The sequence below is a fragment of the Peromyscus eremicus genome, chromosome 4 (genome assembly GCF_949786415.1).
Source record: "Peromyscus eremicus chromosome 4, PerEre_H2_v1, whole genome shotgun sequence".
Classification (NCBI taxonomy): domain Eukaryota; kingdom Metazoa; phylum Chordata; class Mammalia; order Rodentia; family Cricetidae; genus Peromyscus; species Peromyscus eremicus.
In genome coordinates this window covers 95,942,102-95,965,524 of record NC_081419.1, presented here as the reverse complement: position 1 = coordinate 95,965,524, position 23,423 = coordinate 95,942,102, and the positions used below count along the sequence as shown (strand labels likewise).

At 45.5% G+C, this 23,423-nt stretch overlaps 1 protein-coding gene across 1 annotated transcript in view; it reads left to right on the top strand.

The window, feature by feature from the left end:
- Positions 1-23,423, top strand: part of Spg11 (SPG11 vesicle trafficking associated, spatacsin) — a 68,062-nt gene that overhangs the window by 5,631 nt on the left and 39,008 nt on the right. Inside the window, exons 3-14 of the mRNA XM_059258933.1 lie at positions 1,121-1,142; positions 1,815-1,952; positions 2,274-2,719; positions 5,953-6,098; positions 9,842-9,971; positions 13,259-13,417; positions 13,992-14,167; positions 16,109-16,285; positions 17,168-17,239; positions 18,046-18,173; positions 18,543-18,718; positions 19,410-19,620. Coding sequence (XP_059114916.1) covers positions 1,121-1,142; positions 1,815-1,952; positions 2,274-2,719; positions 5,953-6,098; positions 9,842-9,971; positions 13,259-13,417; positions 13,992-14,167; positions 16,109-16,285; positions 17,168-17,239; positions 18,046-18,173; positions 18,543-18,718; positions 19,410-19,620 — 1,981 coding nt within the window. The remainder of the gene's footprint in view (positions 1-1,120; positions 1,143-1,814; positions 1,953-2,273; positions 2,720-5,952; positions 6,099-9,841; positions 9,972-13,258; positions 13,418-13,991; positions 14,168-16,108; positions 16,286-17,167; positions 17,240-18,045; positions 18,174-18,542; positions 18,719-19,409; positions 19,621-23,423) is intronic.

The window sequence follows — 23,423 nt, the reverse complement described above, 5'->3', positions numbered from 1 at the left end:
GGACCTTTCTTTACTTCTCTTCCTTTTCTATGTTTACAGTCTCTTTTCAGTATTAGATCCATGTCCAGTTACCGGACAAGTAGCAGCCATTCTCCTCCTGAGTCCCTCCAGGCTGTCCTCCTCTCCACTGTTTGCACCCCAAGCCATGCCACTGTCTTCTTACCTGAGCTGCTTTAACAAACACCGTGTCAGTGTCCTTGTGTCTGTCCTCATCCCCTGAAGGATTTTTCTTGAAAGTCGTTAAAATGCCTATCTCATCAGTGGTCCAGCCACATACTCACGTTTCATCATCTCCTGGACAAATGTCAGCATCATACCTTCCTAGTTCAACACTTCCGAAGTGTGTTATGAGAGTAAACGCTTTCCCCTCTGCCTAGCTCTGTTCTGCCTATGATCACGTTGTAGTTCTGCCTGACCCCTCCTTTCACTGCCTTTTCTCCTAAAGGTGAAAGTTAAACTTCCCTAGTCGCCCACAAGGCTCCGAACCATCGGTCTCCTGCCAGATTTTCAGGCCTCCTGTCATGTCACAGCATCGTGCTTCTTACTGGCTGTGCTCTGCCTGCCACAGTCCTCTTTCCACACAGCTGTCCCACCTTAAAACTCTCTCTCTCTCTCTCTCTCTCTCTCTCTCTCTCTCTCTCTCTCTCTCTCACACACACACACACACACACACACACACACAGTTCTTGTTCATTTACTGACCCTGGCTTAAGTCTTGCTTTGTTATGGTATAATAAGTTATTAGAAACCTTAGCTTTGGCCGGGCGGTGGTGGCGTACACCTTTAATCCCAGCACTTGGGAGGTAGAGCCAGGCAGATCTCTGTGAGTTAGAGGCCAGCCTGGTCTACAGAGCGAGAGCCAGGACAGGCACCAAAACTACACAGAGAAACCCTGTCTCAAAAAAAAAAAAAAAAAAAAAGAAAGAAAAGAAAAGAAAAAAGAAAAAGGAAAGGAAAAGAAAAAAACCTTAGCTTTGGGCTGGCTAAATGTGCATTCTATGGAATGCCTGAATCCTCTCTACCCTACTCTCCAAGTAAGTAAATAAATGTTAAAAAAAAAACAACAAAACAAAACCCAAGCTTTATGGTTAAATGAGCTTGGTTCCATGTTTCTCTTAAGCCTTGGTGTCTGTATCTGTAAAGTGGGTTATGCTTCTGCAAGGCTGTTGAAAGGCTTCAAGGTCTGTGTAAATCAGCCTGACATCTGCAGTGTGCTAGACAGTGAGTGCTCTTTCCACCTTCTGAAATGAACTGCTCCATAGAGTCCAATTCTTTTTGTTGGTGTTGTTAAATTTTTAATTTTTATTATTTTGTATAAAAGGGTGTTTTGCCTGCACATATGTCTGTGTATCATGTGTGCAGTGCTTGCAGAGACTGGAGTTGCAGACAGTTACAAGCCATGTGGGTGCTGGGAACTGAACCCAGGTCTCCTGGAAGAGCAGCCAGTGCTCTTAACCACTGAGCCATCTCTCCAGCCCATAGAGTCAAGTTCTTGATGCTGACTTTGTCACTGTTCTACAAGGGAGGTTAGAGAGACTACAATCTTAGGAATATAATATTTATGCTGTTCTTCTCTGTATCCCATGTCCATTTCCTATTAAAAAGTTTCATACACTCTATTTTGATCATAATCCTTCCCTTTCCCAGCTCTTCCAGATCCTCCCCACGCGACTGCGTGATCTCTCTCTCTCCTGATCTCCCTCTCTCTCAAAAAATTTCAAAACAAACAAACTAAAAAAACCCAGAAGCACTTGTGACACAAATTTGGGGTTGTTTATCATTTTTTGATACAGCTACCTTTTTTTCCAATGTAGGCAACACCCAGGACACCTACTGTGTGAAAGAACACTGGAAGACCTTCCTATTGAAGGGCCTACTGGAGTAGATGAAGACGACCTTGTTAACTCTGTCCACAACATGAAGCTGACCAAGGTTTCCTTTCAAGTTGATAGGTATAAACACTTTTAGGATTTAGTGTATTGCCATTATTTTTGTCTTCTGACATTATATTTTCATGAAAAGTCTCTACATGGCAGATACTATTATTTGTTTGTTTGTTTATTTGTTTGTTTATTTGGAGGCAATGTAGTCCTAGCTGATTTGCAGCTTGCTATGTAGAGCAGGTTGGCCTTGAACTCAGAATCATCCTCCTGCCTCTGCCTCCCGAGTGCTGGGACCCCAGGTGGAAGCCGCGGTTCCAAGTGTCTTTACCCTGGCTGGCATTTGACGTGGTGCCCTTACTGTAACGGTGTTAAGTCTGCCCTGTCTTCCAGGTCTTGGAGGGCCCAGCTGTCATCCCTGAATGCGACAGCGAGGAGCTCCAAACCAGAGGTTTCCTGTTGTGCTCCGTGGTTCCAGGGTGTTCGGCGTTTGGAGTCCCCGGAATCTGGTAACCACACTCCCATTGTGCCAGACCATGTGTTCGTCCCAGGAGATGTCGCGTGTGGCCAGTGTGCTTTTCCGCAGGAGCACATCAAGACTAGTGATCCAAGAAGACCGTGGGAGACAATGCATCTGAGCGAACAAGAGCAGCCCTCTGAGCTCAAGTGCATGTCTGTGACGGGATTTACGGCACTGTTTACCCGGGCAGTAGGAACCGCCAGCTGCACCATTGTCCTCTGGGACCTGGAGACCCAGAGCATGCAGTGTTTTTCTCTCGGCCAGAAGTGTGCTCCTGTGGATAGCAGTGGAGACCAGCAGCTGTGCCTTGTTTTGACAGGTGGGCGTGTCTGTATCTGATTGGAATACACTGCTTAGAGGTGCAACTGCTTTCTTAAAATTACACTTACTTGTTTCTCGTGTGTGTGTGTGTGTGTGTGTGTGTGTGTGTGTGTGTGTGCATGTGTGCATGCACGCACCCACAAATGCCAAAGCACTCGTGTGGAGGTCAAGGACAACTTGTGGGAGCTGGTTCTCTTCTTCGTGTGGAGGTCAAGGACAACTTGTGGGAGCTGGTTCTCTTCTTCCACCATGTGGCTCCCAGGGATTGAACTCTGGTTCATCAGGCTTGGCGGTCTTTTTACACACTGAGCTATCTTGCCAGCCCAAGGTGTGACCTCTCGATGTATTTCACATCTGCTGCCCTGATGCCAGCGTGTGCCCAGTCTTACTGCAAAGTGGTCCTTATTCTGGGAGGAAACTTGGTGGTATTCTCTGTAACACTGTCCAGTGTGTCTTAATTTATTTTATGTGTGTGGGTGTTTTGTTGGCATTCATGCTTGGGGCCAGCAGAGGCCATAAGAGGGCATCAGATCCTCTGGGTCTGGAGTTCCAGACAATTGTGAGCTGCCATGTGGGCTCCTCAGAAAGAGCACCCAGTGTTCTTAACCACTGAGTCATCCCTCCAGCCCTGTGTTTAATTTAAATAATTTCTCTTCAGCTAAATGTTAATACTAGGTAGTAAGAGTAATGTGGGCTGAATTTTTAACTCGGAGAAACCTCCTCTGACTTGAGTCTACACAGCAGAGGTTACGAGCCAGCCGATTATGGGCCATGTGTATGTTGCCTATTCATTTTGGTTGGCACTTACTGGAGTTTTATTTTATTTGGTTTTAAAGCAGGGTCTCACATAGCCCCAGCTGACCTCAAACTTGCTGTGTGTGCAACTGATGCTGGTCTTAAACACTGATCCTAGGCTGGGCGGTGGTGGCACACACCTTTAATCCTAGGACTTGGAAGGCAGAGGCAAGCAGATCTCTGAGTTCAAGGCCAGCCTGGTCTACAAAGCAAGTTCCAGGACAGCTGGGACTGATACACAGAGAAACCCTGTCTCAAAACCAAAACCAAAACCAAAACCACTGATCCTACCGTCTGTATCTTCCAGTTCTTAGAACTACAGGCCTATGCCACCACACCTAGCTTAGATAACAAAAATATAAAGTGCAAAGTGACAGATTTATACAAAATCTGGATCTGTAGCTGTTAGTGCTGTAGCATACTGGACCTGCATTTCTGCATAGAAATTTATGTGTTGGGGTGAAGTTGGGTTCTCTGGTAGGCTGGTGAATTTCTGGTTGGGGTTCTTTGGTGGCTATTGTATTTCTAGTTGGGGTTCTCTGGTGGCTGTTATATTTCTTGTTGGGGTTCTTTGGTTGCTGTCATATTTCTCGTTGGGGTTCTCTGGTGGCTGCTGAATTTCTTGTTGGGGTTCTCTGGTAGCTGTTGAATTTCTGGTTGGGGTTCTCTGGTGGCTGTTGTATTTCTTGTTGGGGTTCTCTGGTTGCTGTTGTATTTCTGGTTGGGGTTCTCTGGTGACTGTTGTATTTCTGGTTGGGGTTCTCTGGTGGCTGTTGTATTTCTGGTTGGGGTTCTCTGGTGGCTATTGTATTTCTGGTTGGGGTTCTCTGGTTGCTGTTGTATTTCTGGTTGGGGTTCTCTGGTGGCTGTTGTATTTCTGGTTGGGGTTCTCTGGTTGCTGTTGTATTTCTGGTTGGGGTTCTCTGGTTGCTGTTGTATTTCTGGTTGGGGTTCTCTGGTGGCTATTGTATTTCTAGTTGGGGTTCTCTGGTGGCTGTTATATTTCTTGTTGGGGTTCTTTGGTTGCTGTCGTATTTCTGGTTGGGGTTCTCTGGTGGCTGCTGAATTTCTTGTTGGGGTTCTCTGGTAGCTGTTGAATTTCTGGTTGGGGTTCTCTGGTGGCTGTTGTATTTCTTGTTGGGGTTCTCTGGTTGCTGTTGTATTTCTGGTTGGGGTTCTCTGGTGACTGTTGTATTTCTGGTTGGGGTTCTCTGGTTGCTGTTGTATTTCTGGTTGGGGTTCTCTGGTGGCTGTTGTATTTCTGGTTGGGGTTCTCTGGTGGGCTGGTGAATTTCTGGTTGGGGTTCTCTGGTGGCTGTTGTATTTCTGGGTAGATTTTTCTTACACTTCCCTGACCTCCCTGGCAGGATGCATTCACTCAGTGTAGGTGCTAGAACCTATACAAAGGTGTTGAGTATTGTGTGGGATTCAGCTGCTGTATTTCTTCTTCAGTTCCTAGTTTTCTGTTTTTGTTTTACTTTGCTTTTTTTAAAGACAGAATCTCACAGCTTAGCCCTGGCCGGCCAGGAACTTGCTATGTAGACCAGACTGGTCTCAAACCTGTGGCCATCCCCTCCTTGTCAACCTGATACCTCAGCTGAGAAAATGCCCTACAGACTTGCCTACAGGCAATCTGGTTGGAGGCATTTTCTCAGTTAATGATTGATTTTGGAGAGCCCAGGCCACTGTGGATGGTGCCACCCTGGGCAGGTGGACTGGGTTATATAAAAAGCAGGCTGAGGGGCTGGAGTGATGGATCCGCAATTAAGAGCATTTGTTGCTCTTGCAGAAGATCTGGGTTCGATTCTCAGCACCCATATGGTGCCTTACAATCATGTATAATTCCAGTTTCAGGGAATCCCAACAGGCATGCACGTGGTGCACATACATGCATACAGAAAAACATCATATACATAAAATAAAAATTAAAATAAAAAAAGCAGACTGAACAAGCCCTGGGGAGCAAGCCAGTAAGCAGTACTCCTTCATGGCCTCTGCTTCAGTTTCTTCAGATTCCTGCCCTGACTTCCCTTCAAAAAATGAATGAAGGTAAATTTTAATATGAAATAAACCTTTTCTCTCCAAGTTTGGTCATGGTGTTTTATCACAGCAGTAAAATAATTAATACACAGGGTAATTCACATGCACACATACACACATACAGATATTTAATTTTTTTCTTTAAGATAGGGTCTCTATAGCCCTGACTGGCCTGGAACTCACTTTGTAAACCAAACAGGCCTAGATTTTACAGATTCACCTGCCTCTACCCACCAAGTACTGGAGTAAAAGACATGCACCACCATACTCAGCTCAATATATGTATTTTAGCTATAGTATGGAAATATTAGGTAATTCGAAATTAATTTCTAAGTCATAATTCTAAGATCTAAGTTCTTACTAATTTAATAATGCTAACTTTTATTTTTCCCATAGAAAATGGTCTCTCTCTGATTGTGTTTGGTCTGACTCAAGAGGAGTTTTTGAACAGACTGATGATCCATGGAAGTGCCAGCACTGTGGACTCCCTGTGTCATCTCAATGGTTGGGGACGGTGCTCGATTCCTATACATGCTCTGGAGGTAACAGTGAGACCTGTCCCACTTCACCTGCTGTGTGAGTGATGACTGAGAGAATTCATATTTTTCCGTCTTTACCCTTCATCTCTCCAGGGTTGACTATTTGTTTTCTTAACTCTTATTACTCTTACTGGCTCTAAAGATAGAAAATAATAAGAAATAGTATTTTAAAAAGATAACATGACAGAAATGTAGACAATAGTAAGCTGATATGATGAGAAGCAAGCTATGGAGAACAGAGTAGAAATGATCTTTTATTTCTATACTCCTTTCTATCCAGCTTTAGAATATATAATCTGAATTTATATAGCATTTTACAGTTCACATATTCTTTTCTATATATTTCTAATTTGGTCCTGAAACAATCACATGAACTACCCATGCATGACTAAGTAATTTTTCTTCTTTCTCTGTCTCTCTGTCTCTCTCTCCATCTCTCTGTGTCTGTCTGTCTGTCTGTCTCTCTCTCTCTCTCTCTCGATTAAGAAAGAGACACAGAGTGGCCAGTTGAGTAACCACAATATTCTAATAAAAAAGGAACTAGAGTAAGAGTCAGGGTGTTTCTGCATCACGGTACAGCCTCTGAAAGGCTGTTGGTTGGTTGCTTGGTTGGTTGGTTGGTTTTAAGATAAGAGTATCTCAGGCCAGTCTCAGACTTGCTATGTATCCAAGACTGGCCTTGATCTCCTGATCTTCTTACTTCTACCTCCTGAGATCTGTGTGTGTAGGTGTGTGTATGTGTGTGTAGGGATATGTGTACATGAGTGCAGGTGCCTTTGGAGACCAAACAAGGGCATCATATCCCCTAAAGCTGTTGTTATAGGCAGTTGTTGAGATGCCATGTAGGTGCTGGGAACTGAACCCAGGTCCTCTGCAGACCATTATGCATTCTTATCCACTGAGACATCTCTAGGCCCTTTCCAACCTTTTAAAATCTTTTTTTTACCCCTCACCCAATTCATGACATTGTGTTGCATGTGCAAGTAAAAAGATACATTCCTATACTGATCACACATAAACTACATGCATGTGTCATTTCTGGAGGTCATTAAATTTTTAGAGGAGAAGTCTCTCAAATGAGAGCAAATAAGCTGAGAAAATGAGAAAAAAACGAGTCCAAGTGGTAAAGATGATTTCCACAGACCTGTGGCTCCTGTCTTTTATGATTATGAGGTGAGGTCTCCCTACATAGCCCAAGCTGGCCTGGAACTCACAATCCTCCTGCCTTGGACCCCGCGCCCCCTTTCCTCCCCAGTGCTGGTATCACATGTGTGCCACATCCACCTTCTCCTCTCTTTGAATGTACCAGTGTGTGCTCTGAATGTGCCGAGTTAAAACTCCCAGTGTGAAGCCGAAGGCTGCCATGGATGGGGCTGTTGTGACTAAGAGTTCGGGGTGACAGCTATAAAGCAAGCAGGGGCACCATTGGGTGCTGGCCATGCATCCGCTCCAAATAGACCAAACTCTCCCAGTCTAGGTGGGCTCAACAGCTGATCTGGGTCTGTAAATCATTCCTACTTTATTGTGTTCTGTTTTGTCCCATATTTGTTCATTATACTATTTCATAATTAGGGCAAAGTGAGAGGTTCAGCTAGTCCAAGTATACTTACATATACTTCAAACTGTCTGACTCAAACATTTTTATTCTTCTGAAAATACAACTAATTTCTTCCTCTATTTTTACAGTAAACAGTAAGTCAGCTGAAGAGATGAGTGGGGTTTGGGGCTAAGGATTGCCACCACCTTTGGGCACAAGACTACTGAGTGAGTTGGCAGCTTATGGACAGGACCAGCTAGTAGACCCCTCTCCAGGAAGGCCCTGCAGTGCCACAGGCATTGCTGATACAGCAGCTCAGAGTTGGAGTCACATAGGAATCATTCATAATGAGTTGTTTCTTGTTCATAGTTCCCAAATACCTTCATTTTAGCTGCCAGGTTTCTTTCACTTTTTTTTAGATTTATTTATTTTATTTTCTGTGTATGAGGGTTTTACCTACATGTGTGTGGCTGGTGCTCATGGAGGTCAGAAGAGGGCTTTCGATGCCATGGAATTGGAATTACAGATGGTTTAAGGCAATATGTAGGTGTTGGGAATCAAACCCAGGTCCTTTGAGAGAGTAAAAGTGATCTTAACCATTGATCTGTCTCTCCAACCCCAAGCTTCGCAGTGTTTAACTTGACTAGGTTTTTTGTCCAGCTTTCTGACATTGCTTTCATCCATATACAGTATGTAATCAAGTGTGGCCAAGTCTTCTTTGGAAGCCTGACTTCCCTTATGGGCTGTGCTAATGGCTACGATTAGGGAGCTTACAGTCTAAGTCTAGGTGCTGCTATTATTAATGGACAGAGAATTTTGCAAAGCCAATGATATGGAAATGCCATTATAGTGAAGTGAAGGGCAGTTCATGGTCATTTCCTGCAGCCATGTTGGTCCCAGTTGGCTATAGTTGTTCTTATGTCTTTACAGCTCTGAGGTTGCATCAGGTTTGGAGATGTCATGCATTTTGCTTCCTTTCTCCTAAGGCCTTTTGACCTCCCTCAACTCCCCAAGTAATCTAAGTAAAAATTGGAAGTCCTTTTTTATTCTTTATTTTTGTTTTTGAGATACTAAAGATCCAGCTCTGGACCTTGTGCACACTAGGCAAGAGCATAGTCTACCACTGACACATGTTCCAGGTTTTTATTTAATTTTTGAACTCAGGATCAGCTAACTTATTAGTATCCTGCTATAAGATCTCAATTCAAATAGATCACAGCTTCTTGTAGGATAGCCCAACTACTGAGCTTTGGATGGAGAGATTTGGTTTTTTTGTTGTTTTTTGTTTGTTTGTTTCGGAGTTTTTTTGTTTTGTTTTGTTTTTTGTTTGTTTGTTTGTTTTTTGGTTTTTCGAGACAGGGTTTCTCTGTGTTGTTTTGGTGCCTGTCCTGGATCTCACTCTGTAGACCAGGCTGGCCTCGAATTCACAGAGATCTGCCTGGCTCTGCCTCCCGAGTGCTGGGATTAAAGGCATGTGCCACCACTGCCCAGCTTGGAAGAGTTTCCAGTAGCCTGTTTCTGCTGGGACAGAAACTGTTACTGGAATTGTAGCCTAGGAAGCCTCACTCTGTGGGTCCTAGTGTGCTAGGGTCAACCCTCGCTCAGAGCTCAGCCAGAGCTAGGGATAGAAACCAGTGGGAGACTTGCCCGCATACCCAGAGCCCCAAGTTCAATCCCCAAGTGGTTGAGGCAGAAGTCTCTCAGCAGAGTGATAGAAAAGCAAGAAAGGCATTTATTTCAGTGTGGCCAACCCTGAGGAGAGCAGGCCAGGGAGGTTAGCATCTTGAGTCTTGCTTTCCAGGTGCTGACAATGGTTTGGGGAAAAGGACAAAGGCAGGGGCCTTTGGTGAGCGGTGCTGGCCCGGCTGTGATCTGGGTTACCTCAGGTCTAGTTATGCAGGGTCCCGCTGGCATTGGGGATCATTATCGCTTGAGAGGGACAATGTCAGTTTCCATCGTGGGGTGGTTGACTGTACAAGTCTAATTGTTCCTAGAACTTTATGTGAGCTAAGGAAGACAAAGGACTCGGAGAACAAGTTAGACAAATGGTCAGAATTCACTAGGACCCAGGTACTCATACAAAGTAAAGATGGCTCATTTGTTTTGTGTTTCTGCTCATTAAACTCAGAAGTTTAAAAAAATTTGCCCTCCCCAACCCCCAGCACACACAGAATAAAACTTCTCTGCTGTCTTTCCTCTCCATGTTTAGGCTGGCATAGAAAATCGGCAGCTGGACACAGTAGATTTCTTCCTGAAGAGCAAGGAAAATCTTCTTACTCCATCTTCAAAGTCTGTTCCTGATCAGCTGCATCATTTTCCATCCCAGTTATATTTAAGACGTAAGTAAAATATTTCTACATGCATACTATCATTTTAGATGTTTTCAAATTACTACAGTTTTTATAATTTATGTGTATGTGCTTGTGTGTATGTGGCCACGTTTGTGTAGGTGCCTGGGGAGGCCCAAAGAGGGATCCCCTGGAACTAGAGTTATACATGGTTGTAAGCTACCTGACATGGTCCTAGGAGTGGAACCCCTGTCCTGCGAAAGAGCAGCCAGTGCTCTGGACTGCCAAGCTGTCTCTCCACCCCATTCCTGTGTTTTCTAATGGCCTTTTGCTTATCAGAACTCATTTACAGAGCTTATGTACTTGGAGGGAATTTTTCAGAGTCTGTAAATGTTCTTCTCACTGTAGGGCTGGAGGTGCTCGGTGCTGGTGCACTGTCTACCAAGTGTGGGGCATTTGTTCAGTCCTAGAAGAGCGCCGCCCTGGTGACTACAGTGTTTACTGTAGTGTTTACTGTGCTCTGCTCTGGATTTTCATATGTAAGGACAAGATGGTCTTTTAGTCTCAAGAGGATGATGTGTGAGGAGGCATGAAACTCTTTGGGAACTAGCCATCTTCATGCTGAGATGTGCGTTGACAGCTTGACTTTGAATTACAGAGTTGTCTGGATTTTACAGAGTCTGGGATTTGTTATGAAGAAATTTCTCTGTAATTTCACTGACTTGTGTACATTTTTGCTACTTTAACAATTCTTCAAGATTTTGGCTTTTCTTAACAAATGAGGAGCTTAACATTCTTGAACCAGGTAGCCAAATAACACAATGGTTCTCAGCCTGTGGGTTGTGACCCCTTTGGCGTTGCATATCAGATATTTACATTATGATTCATAACAGTAGCAATATTACAGTTGTGAAGTAGCAACAAAAATAAGTTTATGTTTGGGGGTCACCACAACATGAGGAACCATATTAAAGGGTCACAGTGTTAGGAAGGTTGAGAACCTACTTTAAAGGGACTATGTAATAAAGTATGTTTCCCCCTGTACACATAGTATTATAATCTGCTTTTCTCCCTCTTGATATATATTGTATATATCTTTGTACAATAATATATATGGTTATTAATTGTAGTGACATAGAATTTCTTTGTATAGACCTATCATAATTTACCCAGCCAAATTCTTATTACATGTATAGAGTGATTCCAGTTTTTTTTTTTGAGACCGAGACTCACTGTGTAGCCCAGGCTAGCCTTGAACTGAGGAAATAGCCTAGGTCAGCCTCTAGCTGTGGTCTTCCTGCTTCAGCCTCTCCAGTGCTGGGTTACAGTGTGCACCACCACACCTGGTTTAAACTAGTAGCTGCGTGACATAAATGTTCATTCTGTCTCTGTCTTCGTCTGTCTGTCTGTGTGCACGCGTGCGTGCCTATGTATAGTCATTTACTTGGGATAAATTCCAGATGCAGAATTTTCAGCTCTAAGAGTATTGCCATACTTTGCTGCAATATGCAGTTGAAATTGCCTTAATAAATTGTCCTCAGACAAGTTTTATGAATTTTCACTTTAGTTACATGGAGAAAATGGCAATCTCTTCATTGATGTGTGTTCTCATGACATATGAGTAAAAATTTTTTCCTCTTAATATTATCTCCAGCTAGAGAGATGCTCAGCTGTTAAAAGTGCTTATCACTCTTGCAGAGGACCCAAGTTCAGTTTCCAGCACCCACGTCAGGTGGCTCACAATCTCCTGCAACTCTAGCTCCAAGAGATCCAATACCTCTTACCTGTGGTTAAAAGTAAGAAAGAGGGGCACCGTTGTTAAGAGCACTCAGTGCTCTTCTAAAGGACCTGGGTTCAATTCCCAGCACCCACATAGTGGCTCACAGTTCCAGGGGATCTGATGTCCTCTTCTGGCCTCCTTGGGCACCAGGCACACACAATGGTGCATATACATACATGTGAGCAAAACCCGCGTACATATAAAATAAATAAATGGGCCTCCTGTCAGTCAGGCATGGTGTTGCATGCCTGTAGTTCCAGCCTTTCTAGAGGTGGAGAGGGAGGGTTGCAAGTTCAGAGCTAGTCTGTGCCACCTAGTATGTTTGAAGGAAGCTGGGATTGTATAAGATCTTGTCTCAAAAGAAACAAGACCAGGCACAGGGCTTTAATTCACAAGTACTTGGGAGGCAGAAGCAGGCAGATTGCTGTGGATTCAAAGACAGGACCTGATTTATATAGTGAGCTCGAGGCCAGCCAGCCAGGGCTACATAGTGAGACCCTGTCTTAAAACAAAACAAAAACCAGAAACAGAAGGAAATTCATAAAATATTTCCTCCCTCCTCCCTCTCCCTCTCCCTCTCCCTTCTCTATCTCTCTCCCTCCTCCCTTTCCTCTTCCTTCCCCCTCCCTCTCCCTCCTCCTTTCTCTCTACCCACCCCTCTTTGTGTGCTGAGGATCAAGCCCAGGACTTCCCATATGCTAGGCGAGTGCTCTGCCACTGAGCTGCACTCCCAACCAACCTTGTCTTGATCGCAGGGTTGGCTTTTCTCCCTCTTGGATGTGCTTTATAGTGCCTCTCAATTAGAGACGTACACATAGTTTAATTCTCAGGAGAAGGCTTGGTTTGTGGTGTTGAGTAGTGTCTTGTCAGCAGTTGCAGGGTCACTGTTCACTCATACAGTCTTGACTTTCTCTTCTCTTACCTGCACTGCTAAAGGTAGAAATGGATCTGGAACCAGATGCATGGGAAGAAGCTTCCCTGGGCCCGTGTTTCCCATAATTCTTGCTTACATGCAACTGCAAAGCTGGGCGGATGCTGAGATAAGCAGGAATCACCGAGAGGGCCCCCAGGCTTGAAGAGGGGTCAGGGAGTTCTGCACGCCTGTCCTCTGCACGCCTGTCCTCTGCACGCCTGTCCTCTGCACGCCTGTCCTCTGCACGCCTGTCCTCTGCACGCCTGTCCTCTGCACGCCTGTCCTCTGCATGCCTGTCCAAGTGGCTTTGCAGTCACAGAGCTTAAGCTCAAAAATGGCTCTGCCACTTTATCCCCTTTCAGAATTAGCTTGGGTGAGTGACTTACTCTCTCTGCACCTCAGGCTCCTGTCTGTGGAAAGGAAGTTAGCACTTGCTGGGTGTTGAAAAGAAAAAAAAAAAAAGAGTTTATAAAACACCAAGTCTGCAAAATAATAGTAGTAATACCAGTGTTTATTAGGGACTCTAGGAGTGAGCTTGTCCAAGCCATTGGACCTTGTTTATGCATTTGAGAATATTGGAACCAACCTATGGGTGTGCTAATGCGGAGGAGGTCGTCTCCATGTTAATTTCTTCCTTTGTTCCAGAGGTGGAAGAGATGACACCCGCACTGGATTTGCTTTGCTCAGCGATTAGAGAGAGTGACTCTGAGACCCAGAGCAAACACTTTGCCGAGCAGCTGCTTCACCTCACGCTGTCTTTCCTTAACAAGCAAATCAAGGAGCTCTTTGTTCATACCGCAGCAGGTGAGAACAGCATTGAGGGTGGGCCACGCCTTTCCTGTCAGAACAGAATCAATCAGGGAAACCTCAGTGAAGAGAGTGCACACCCCCGTGAACCAGGGGTACACCGCAGTGAACCAGGGGCACACCCCAGTGAACCAGGGGCACACCCCGGTGAACCAGGGGCACACCCCGGTGAACCAGGGGCACACCCCGGTGAACCAGGGGCACACCCCGTGAACCAGGGGCACACCGCAGTGAAGAAGACAGAGTAAAGGAACGGGTTTGATACTACGAGCACTGGCAGGAAGATCTAAGGATAATCTTTGTGCAGAGTGAAGAGGACTGTGCTAAATGCAGCTGCTTGGAGAAAGGGAAAAACGCCTCGGGTTTACTGTTTGAAAATACTTGTTTTGAAATTTGACAGTTTCCAGAATTCCTTTCAACAAGTTGTAGTGTGTTCTCCCTCCCTTTTTTCCCCAAGCCTGTTTACACATGAGCATACACACTCATGCACATGCAAACACACCTGTACTCATGCACACACACTCACTCACACACATGCACATGCAAATTAGAAAACTGGTGTTTTTCGCAGAGACAGACGAGCATCTACAGAAAGGAGTGGACATTCTGACCAGCTACATCAACGAGCTTCGGACTTTCATGATAAAGTTCCCTTGGAAGCCAGCAGATGCCCCTGAGGAGTACAATGTAAACAAAGATGTCCTCACAGTAAAGGAGGGCAAAATTTGGGAGAAACTCAGCTTTGAGGTAAATATGAGTACTCATCATATCTCTTTGCCAGGTTCAGATAGCCTAAGAAAACACCAGAAGCAACGAATTTAGTCTGTACACTATGATGTGGAGTCTGGCCAGGGTTTTAGGTTTTACTGATGTGGGTTCTCTGGGCATGATTTCAAATCTGTACCTCTAGGTCCTGCTAATTTAATGCTGCACGTAGGCAGGTGCTCTGTGATGCCGTATCAGCCACAGGATCAGCCCTGAGCCATCTCAGGGGCAACTCCCAGCGGTCCTGCCTCTGGCTTGGGCCTGGAACTTTGTTAGAATTTTATTTATTTTGGAGACAGGGTCTCACTATCCCAGGCTCTCCCTGAACTCGTTTTGTAACCCAGGGTGGGCACCAACTCCTGATCCTCCCACCCTCGCCTCCCCAGTGCTGGGGTGGTTGGCATGTACCACCATCCTCTCCAGGGCACTTTGGCCTCATGCATTGATGACTTGTGATAAACAGACTTTCTTCTGGCCGTTAGATCTTAGGGATGTCCTCTGACATCATTACTGGGAAGCCCCTTGAGTCCTACTTAATCCAAATTCTAATGAACACTGTTGCCATTTAAATCTTCCGTCTGTCCATCTGTCCGATTCTCTTTTCACAGTAGTAATTAGTTACAAATGTGCTAATGTACTGCCGAGTGGTTGACGGGGCAGGGGAGGGGGACTGGGAGAGTGGCTCCCCCTCCACAGAGTGTGGTGTTGGAGAGGCCGAGCTAGTGACCTGCTGCACATGCTGACAGCAGCCAAGGGCACAGGGTAAAGCAGAGCTCTGGCATCCTCAGGACTGCTGCTTAGGGCAGAGGGCAGGAGCCTGGGGGGACTGCTTCTCCTCGCTCTCTTCCCAGTTCTCTACCCAGAAGCTTACTGTTCTTGCTCAGTTTTGGCTGCTGTCTGTCTGTCTGTTTTACAGGTCTCTTTTCTCGTGGTCCTCCCATTAGTGTTTTCTAGAGCACTAGCAACACTCCCCAGTTCTTCTTTCTCAAAGTCACTGATTTTTAACTCTCTCTCTCTCTCTCTCTCTCTCTCTCTCTCTCTCTCTCTCTCTCTCTGTGTGTGTGTGTGTGTGTGTGTGTGTGTGTGTGTGTGTATGTGTGTGTCGAAGGGGACTACAGTTAACTGTGATATAAGCTGTGGACTCTTTCTCCAGAACCCTACGTGCGCATGTGTCCACACACTTTTGCACATGGATAATGTGATTTACAGGTGCCGTTAAGGCCTCCATTAAGAATGACAGACAGATCTCTTGAGTTTGAGGCCAGCCTGGTCTACAGAGCGAGTTCCAGGACAGCCAGGGCTACACAGAGAAACCCTGTCTCGAAAAGCAAACAAACAAGAAAGCCTGCCTTCTGTTCTCCCGGGGTTCAGATCTTCAGTTTAGGTCTCTCTTGCAGTGACCTTCCCACTCCTCATTGTCTCAACCTTCAGTTACTTTCGGTCCATGCTGCTTCCTAACCTAAGTGTGATGACAAGTATGGCCTCTTGCTGTCAGTGTGATAGTGGCTTCACGTAAGTTTGAGGACAAAAGGCACCTCACTCACAGGCTCGTTTTGCATCTCTCCACGATGTCCCTCCTTTTGGAGTACCTGTCTTCTGCTCAGTGTCTCTACTAAGAAGTCACACGCCCTTGGGCACCCAGCCCCCTTTCCGGTTCTCTCGTTTAGATGGTCCCTTACTGGCTCCTGGAGCAGTTCTCACAGCCCTCATCAGTGAGCGCTGTACGGTACTTTCCTTGTCCCCGGAGATGTGGGGTCCTGGCTGCTGAGGTTCCGCCTCAGTCGGTTCATGTCCCCACACCTTGCCAAGAAGTAGCTTCTGGGTGAAAGGCCCCTTCGTAGGTGTTTAACACATTTATATGTTCTGCAGTGAGTCATAAGAAGACTACAAGGAAGTTAAACATACTTTTCTTCTTTTTTCTAGGAAGTTATTGCTGACGCCATTTTAAATAACAAAATACCGGAAGCACAAACTTTCTTCAGGATTTCCGGTCATTCCGCTCAACAACTCGAGGAGCTGGTCAGGATAGGCCTAGATTTGGTGTTTGACAGTTTAAAAGAGAACAATGTAGAGGAAGCCTCCATGCTCTTGAGGAATATGGTGAGTGCTAAGAATCTCTTTGTCTCTGATGTGTAAGAAGACTCAACCCACTCCTCTTTTTTGAGACAAAGTCTCTATAGGCCAGGATGACCTAGAGCTCACTCTAGCCCAGACTGGCCTCAGACTTATTTGTGGTCCTCTGCCTCAACTTCAGCATGTTGGGATTACAGGCGTGAACCACCACACCTGGCATCCCTTGTTTTCATTTGTTTTTAGACATGGTCTCACTGTGTAGCCCAGGCTGGCCTTGAACTCACAGTCCTCCTGTCTCAGCCTCTCAAGGGCTTTACTATCAGACCCTCTGAGACAGTGTTTTCAAAGATGTCACACATGTCATGCGTAGGGCCTCAGCTCTGCTGGAGGACAGTCTGTATTCTTCAGGTGACCCCTGCCATCTCCGTTTGAACTTTCTAGTGCATTAGGCACCGGCTTGGGGCTTGGTGGTCCCCAGTGTTGCTTCACTTCAGAAGGGAAGTCCTAGGAGAAACAGGGCTTCTGGGCTGATTGAGATCGGGCCCTCCTCTGTGTGGCTGGAGTCTTGCCCAGGGTGACTTTCTTTCCGAAGGTGCAGACATGCTCATTGTTTCTGTCCGCCCCTGGCTCCAAGTAAACTGTCACAGCAGTTTGCCATAGTCTTGGCTCTGGTTGCCTGGTATCACCTTAAATTGTTGTGTGTTGCTTTTGCTCTGGGAAAATAACTAAGGGCTTTGGGGACAAGCAATCAATACATATAACTGATGTAGAAAGTAAATATTCCCAAGAGCAGAAGCCGTGTGCTGTTCTAGCAGAATCCACGTCTACAGAAGAGCAATTCTGCACCTAACACATTTAATTCAAATGGGTTCATTACAAATGTAAGCTTTAAAATTTCATTTATTTTAGGGCTTCAATGTGGAAGATGAGTTGCTCAAGATATGCTTTCATACAACTGATAAAAATATACGGGACTTTTTGGTAGGTAAAGGTGTCACAATGTAGCTTCTGTTTTTTATTTTGAGACAGGCGCTTGGTATGTAGTCCAAGCTGTCTTCCAACTCTTAATCCTTCTGCCTCAGCTTTACGGGTGCTGGGATTACAGGCATGCCTGGCTGTGGATTACGTTTTTATTAGACCACTTTGGTGAAATTTCTTAACTTTAAAATGAATAATTTTAGTATCTAGGAAATATATAAGTAAACATGATAATCTGTTTTTAATGGTTGAGTATTTTCTCATTTGACACTCTGGTAAAGGAAAATTTATATGAATATATATTAACTTAAAAATGCAGCTTAGTGGGTTGGCAAGGTGCAGATAAAGGATCCTGCTGGCAAGCCTGACCCTGACGGCCTGACCCTGACGGCCTGACCCTGACGGCCTGACCCTGACAGCCTGAGTTCTCTCGCTGGGACCCACATGGTGGAGGAAGAGAACCCAACTCCTACAAGTTGTCCTCTCACTTCTGCACATACCCACCCTGCTACACACACACACACACACACACAATAAATAAATAATGGAATAAAATAAAATTTAGTGTAGAATACAATTTCCTCCTCCCCTCCCTCCCTTCCTCCCTTCCTCTTCCTCCCCCTCTCCCCACTATTTCTTCATGGTCCTGTGGATCAAACCCAGGGCCTGAGGCATGCTAAACAGTACTCCACCAACTGCATTCTCCACCTCAGAATACAGTTATTAAATGGCATTTAATCTCATGGCTTTTGTTTTGCAAATGTTCTTAATTTTTGTGTGGTCATTATTCTAATTGCCTTTTATCCAAGGTTGAAATTTTAAAAGAAAAGGAGTGTTTTTCTGAAAAAGAAAGAAGAACTGTAGACTTTGTTCATCAAGTTGAAAAGTTTTATTCAGGACATTTCCAAGAAAATGTGCAAATGGCGTCCTTCCCCAGGTAGGCTCCTTAGTCCCCTGGGGCAATAGCGGGAGAAGCCGGTGGGTGGCACTTCATTGTAATAATTGTGAGCATACTTTCCTTACATGGAACTAAGCCTCCGATCCTCTGGAAGGTAAAATTTGTATCTTAAAGAAGGGCATCAGCTGCGTGGGGGGGGGGGGGTGGACACGCCTTTAATCCCAGCACTTGGGAGGCAGAGGCAGGCAGGATCTCTGAGTTCGAGGCCAGCCTGGTCTACAAAGTGAGTTTCAGGACAGCCAGGATTACACAGAGAAACCCTGTCTCAAAAAACAAAACAAACAATAACAACAAAAATTATCTATCTATCTATACATACATACATATATATATTGTCACTGTTTTTAGTTATTGGATAAAGGAACAGGACTATTTCAAGCACAAACCTGTCTTGGATACATTCCTCAAATGTGATCAAAAAGATGAGTTTAATGAACAGGACCATAGAATTGCACTGAATTGGGCTCACTGGTGGGATCAGCAAACACAAGAGTGCATCCTTCTCCCCAGGATCAGTCCACAAGGCAAGTACAAAAGCACCTGAAATACGAGCATGTTAGATGGGGAGTAAGTTAGGCATTGATGTTTTAATATTTGGGGGTCTCTACTTTAGAATTCCTTTTGATGGGGGAGGTTCACTTTCTTTAAAATTCAGTCGTTGAATTAAGACCCCTTGCTTACAAGGTTTTTGTCATGGATTTACAGTGTGGTGGTGGAAAAGTCATGGGTCCAATGAATGGGTATTAGCAAAGCCAAAAGCTGTGATTGCAGCTCCAGAGGGACAGTCTGGGTTTCCAAATAGTTTGTGGGTTTCTTGTGTAAATTGGGGATTAGTGTCACACCAGGCTCTGGAGCATAGCTCACTGGGTGAGCAATGATGAGTCATTCTTGTTCACAGTGCTAGCCTGAGTTTGCTGCGTTGCAGAGGAGAAGAAAGTTGACAACTTCAGTGCCCGTTTCATGCGAACTCTGTAGTGAGGAACCCTTCACTCTTCCCCTGTCTGTGGTGCTGATTATAAAATGAACAGAGAAAACTGTAGCTCTTCCCCTGTCTGTGGTGCTGATTATAAAATGAACAGAGAAAACTGTAGCAGTAGAGGGCCTGAGTAAACCACACATGATAGGATACATGTAGTCAGTGTCAGTTCTGTATTGAGTTACAAGTCAGTAACCACAATCACTGCTGTTTTAAAAGGCGTTTTGTTCTTCATATAGACTACAAAGCACACTCCCCGGACGCCCTCTGGAAATACCTCACAGCTCGCCATGACTGGTCAAGCCTTAGCTTGTGGATTGAAGAATTTCAGACCCAGCAAACAGTGCCACCTCAGCAGAACAAGTGGCCCCCTCTGAGTGCTGACATCATTGATCAGAATACTTGCTGCAACCGTTATATGAGGAGTAAGATTTTAGACAAGCTGGCCAGGTACTGTAACCGTGAGATTCAAGTCCAGTGGGGAGAATAAAAGAAAGGGAAATTAAAAACATAGTAACAATAATCATGGTGAAGGGCAGAATGCTCTCCTGGTGTCTGCAGGCTGTGTTCAGTGTGTGTGTTCACAGGTATGTGCCTGCACACGTGATTTTCCCCTTTAAATTACCACACATTCAGTGCAGTCTTGCTTCATAACACAGCATTTAAAGGGTGTTGTTTTAGGGTTAAGGTGGTACACAGATCCTCCAATCCCAGATGGAGGTTTTCCCCACAACACTTTGTGCCTTCTGTTGTTTTATTTTTTGGGGAGACAGAGTCTTCTGAGGTAGCCCAGATTGGCCTGGAACTTGCTACTTAGTGTTTTCTGATGCAGACTTGTCACTAGAACTTGAAGGAGCAAGTGGCAGGATGCAAGACTTAGATACCCCAAGATGAGGTGTCCGGTGACTGTGTCCACTCTTCTCAGACAAGTCACCACATCTGCTGCATGGCTTTGACCTGCAGAGGACTGTGGGAATAAGCTACAGAACAGAGTGGCGATTTTAGATCATTCCTAAAAAGAATTGTATTAGATCTAACCTTGTGAACTTGCCGTTTGTGTGGCTCAAAAGTAGTTGACTATGAGGTTTGGTGCAGCTCAATCTAATCTGTCTTCCTATGAGGAAAGTTGGGTGTGCACATGAGCATGTTTCTTCCTCTGTTTCACACGTGTTACTTTCCGTTTGTACTCACTGGGGATGTACTTAGGCTCCTGTCCTCACAGCGTGCAGATTCAGAGTCAGACAGGGAAGGGAAGAGCATCACCTAAGCCTCTCACTCACAGAGTGGGCTCCTTCAACATCAGGTTTTCTGGTCTCTGTTCTCATTGCATTAATGCCCTTCTCATTTACTAAAAATAAGATAGTGTAGATTTACATAATCAAAATATTTGCCTTAGCATTTGGTTGTTTAAAAAAACTAATTTATCTGGTTTAATATGAATTGAAAAATTAATTCATGCTGAGCGTGATGGCACATGTCTTCAATCCCAGCGCCCTGGAGGCAGAGGTAGGCAGATCTCTTGAGTTTGAGGCCAGCCTGGTCTACATACTGAGTTTCAAGGCAGCCGGGCTATGTAGAGAGGCTCTGTCTTGAAAAACTAATAATGATAGTAATATTAATAATAATAATAATGAAAGATGATATTTATTATATTGTTATATTGAAGGGGAAAATCATACCATTCTAATTGGATTCAGAAAAATCAGCAATCCAAACATAGATGCAAAGTCCCTTACCTAGAATATTGGTGTCTAAAAATAATCGTTCTAGCCAACAGTATACAAATGGTGAAAAGTATAAGCATTCTCTTTAGATTTGGAGCGAGAAGAGCCAGTAGTCAGTCCCTCTCAAAGTGCTCTTTGGGCACATTGTGACCTCAGGAGCAATTCTAGCAGGTCTTGTTCGGGTTGGAACACAATCTGATTTTAAATACATGTATGGAAATGGGAGTCACAAACCCATAGAAAGAACTTGCCCTGAAGACAGCAAAGTTTACTTAAAGCTGCAGTGATCGAAACAGGGAAGACAGAAGAGAGAGCAGAGAAAGACTTGGACATGTGCGATCGTTTGTATACAAGAGTGGTCCTGAAGAGCACTGTGATAAATGAGCAGGTATCTGGGGAAAAGTGGCCCTGCACATTGAATCATTTCTGGGTAGACATAAAACCTAAATGTCAAAATGCATAAGAGCTTGAAAGAGGCTCTTGGAGCCATGACCTCAGGAGGAGGCTGGCTTCCCAAATGTCTCAGGCAGCAGGGAAGCAGTTACCGAAACCAAGAAAACGTTTGGCAGGATCCATAGGGGGAGGTGCCAGTCAGTTCACAGTCTCTATTGCAGAGCCAGGCCAGCTCTGTCCCCTCTCCCTGACTCTTCTCTCCTGACTGGGCAAATCAGCCAGACAGATAGAGCATCCAGGAACACAGCAGGGAAGAGTAGAGCTTAGGTCTGAGGAAAGAGGCCATTAGAACCAGTTCCTGGATATTTCACTGAAAAGGAAGCACAAATGGCCAGTGTGCTAGCTAGTTTTGTGTCAATTTGACACAAGCTATAGTCATCTGAGAGGGGGGAACCTCATTTGAGAAAATGCCTCCATAAGATCTGACTGTGGGCAAGCATGTAGGGCATTTTCTTAATTAGTATTGATGGGGGAGGACCCAGCCCATTGTAGGTGAGGTCATCCTTGGGCCAGTAGCCCTGGGTTCTATAAGAAAGCAAGCTGAGCAAACCATGAGGAGCAAGCCCATAAGCAGCACCCCTCCATGGCCTCTGCATCAGTTCCTGCCTCCAGGTTCCTGCCCTGTTTGAGTTCCTGTCCTGACTTCCTCAGTGATGGACTGTGATATGGAAGTATAAGCCAAATTAACCCTCCCCTGCCAACTTGCTTTGATAATGGTGTTTCATCCCAGCAATAGTAACTGTATCTAACACAGCCAGTGAACATAGGAAAAGATTTCTTTCTCATTTATAATAGTGGAAACATGAATTTATCTTTCCAAAATCTAGGAACAGCTGAAATGACCCACAAAGGTACAACAAAATGTAGTACAGTCATACAACAGCATGCCACATTGCCATGAAGGACATTGCTGTGTCACCATGGATGAATGACCAATGTCAAATAAAGAATTAGGGTAGAGGGGAGAGATGCCCCCACACCCACCAGTGCCTGAGGCAGGTGGGAGAGCTGGCCCTGAGGTCATAAGAGCAAGAGAGCTGGCCCTGCCCCCCACCTGCTGCAACACTCAGGAGAGCAGGCCCTGCACCTCTCCAGGGCAGCACAATAGAGCAAACCCTGTTGGTAGAGGTGTGAGTGAGCGAGTTGTAAGCGTGGGAGAGCTGTCACCACTACTCATCTGTGTGGGTGGGGGAGAGATGCCCCCCTTACCTCTCACCGCCTGTGACAGACAGCGAGTTGACCCTCCCCCTTATCATCTGCAGCACTCAAGAAATCGGGCCCTGCTCCTGCCTAGGCAGCACAGTAAAGCTGGCCTTGTTAGCAGAGGTATGGATGAGATAACCCTTAGGGTGTGAGAGAGGGAGGGCTGGCCACACACCCCTTGTCTACCATGTAGTGGTGAGGGAAAGATGCCTCCCCCATTGCCCCTGCCACCTGTGGTGGGCGAGGGAGCTGACCCTCCCCCTTACCAGCTGCAGCACTCAGGAAAGTGGATCCTGCATCTCACCTGGTCAGCACAGTAGAGCTGACCCTATTGGCAGAGGTGTGGGTGAGCCAGCCTTGATGTTGCAAGCTTGAGAGAGCTGTCCCCATTACTTATTAGTCATGTGGAGGCATTGGTGGGGGAAGGGAGATGCCCCCCACCGCTGCCCATCAACTCCTGAAGCAGGTAGAAGAGCTAATCCTGAGGTCATAAGATCAGGAGAGCTGTCCCTGCCCCTTATCAGCTGCAGCACTCAGGAGAGTGGCCTCTACACCTTGCTTGGGCAACACAGTAGAGCTGTCCCTGAAGGTGTAGGTGTGGGAGAACTGACCCTGAGAACATGAAAGTCTGAGAACAGGCCCCGCCCCTTGCTCATCGCCGCCAAGGGTGAACTAGCCAGGGCAAGGTTGGAGAGCTCCTCCTGGTGGTGAAGACGGGGGTTGACCAATCCTGCAAACTACCCAGGCCCAGAACAAGGGTTATGTGTTGACCCATCTGTGATCTGCTGTGGGGATGGGGGGCGGGGGGTGTCCTGCAGACCCAGGGCTTCAGGGTCTCCATGACATGGCAGCAATAAGATGTCCAGGAAGAGT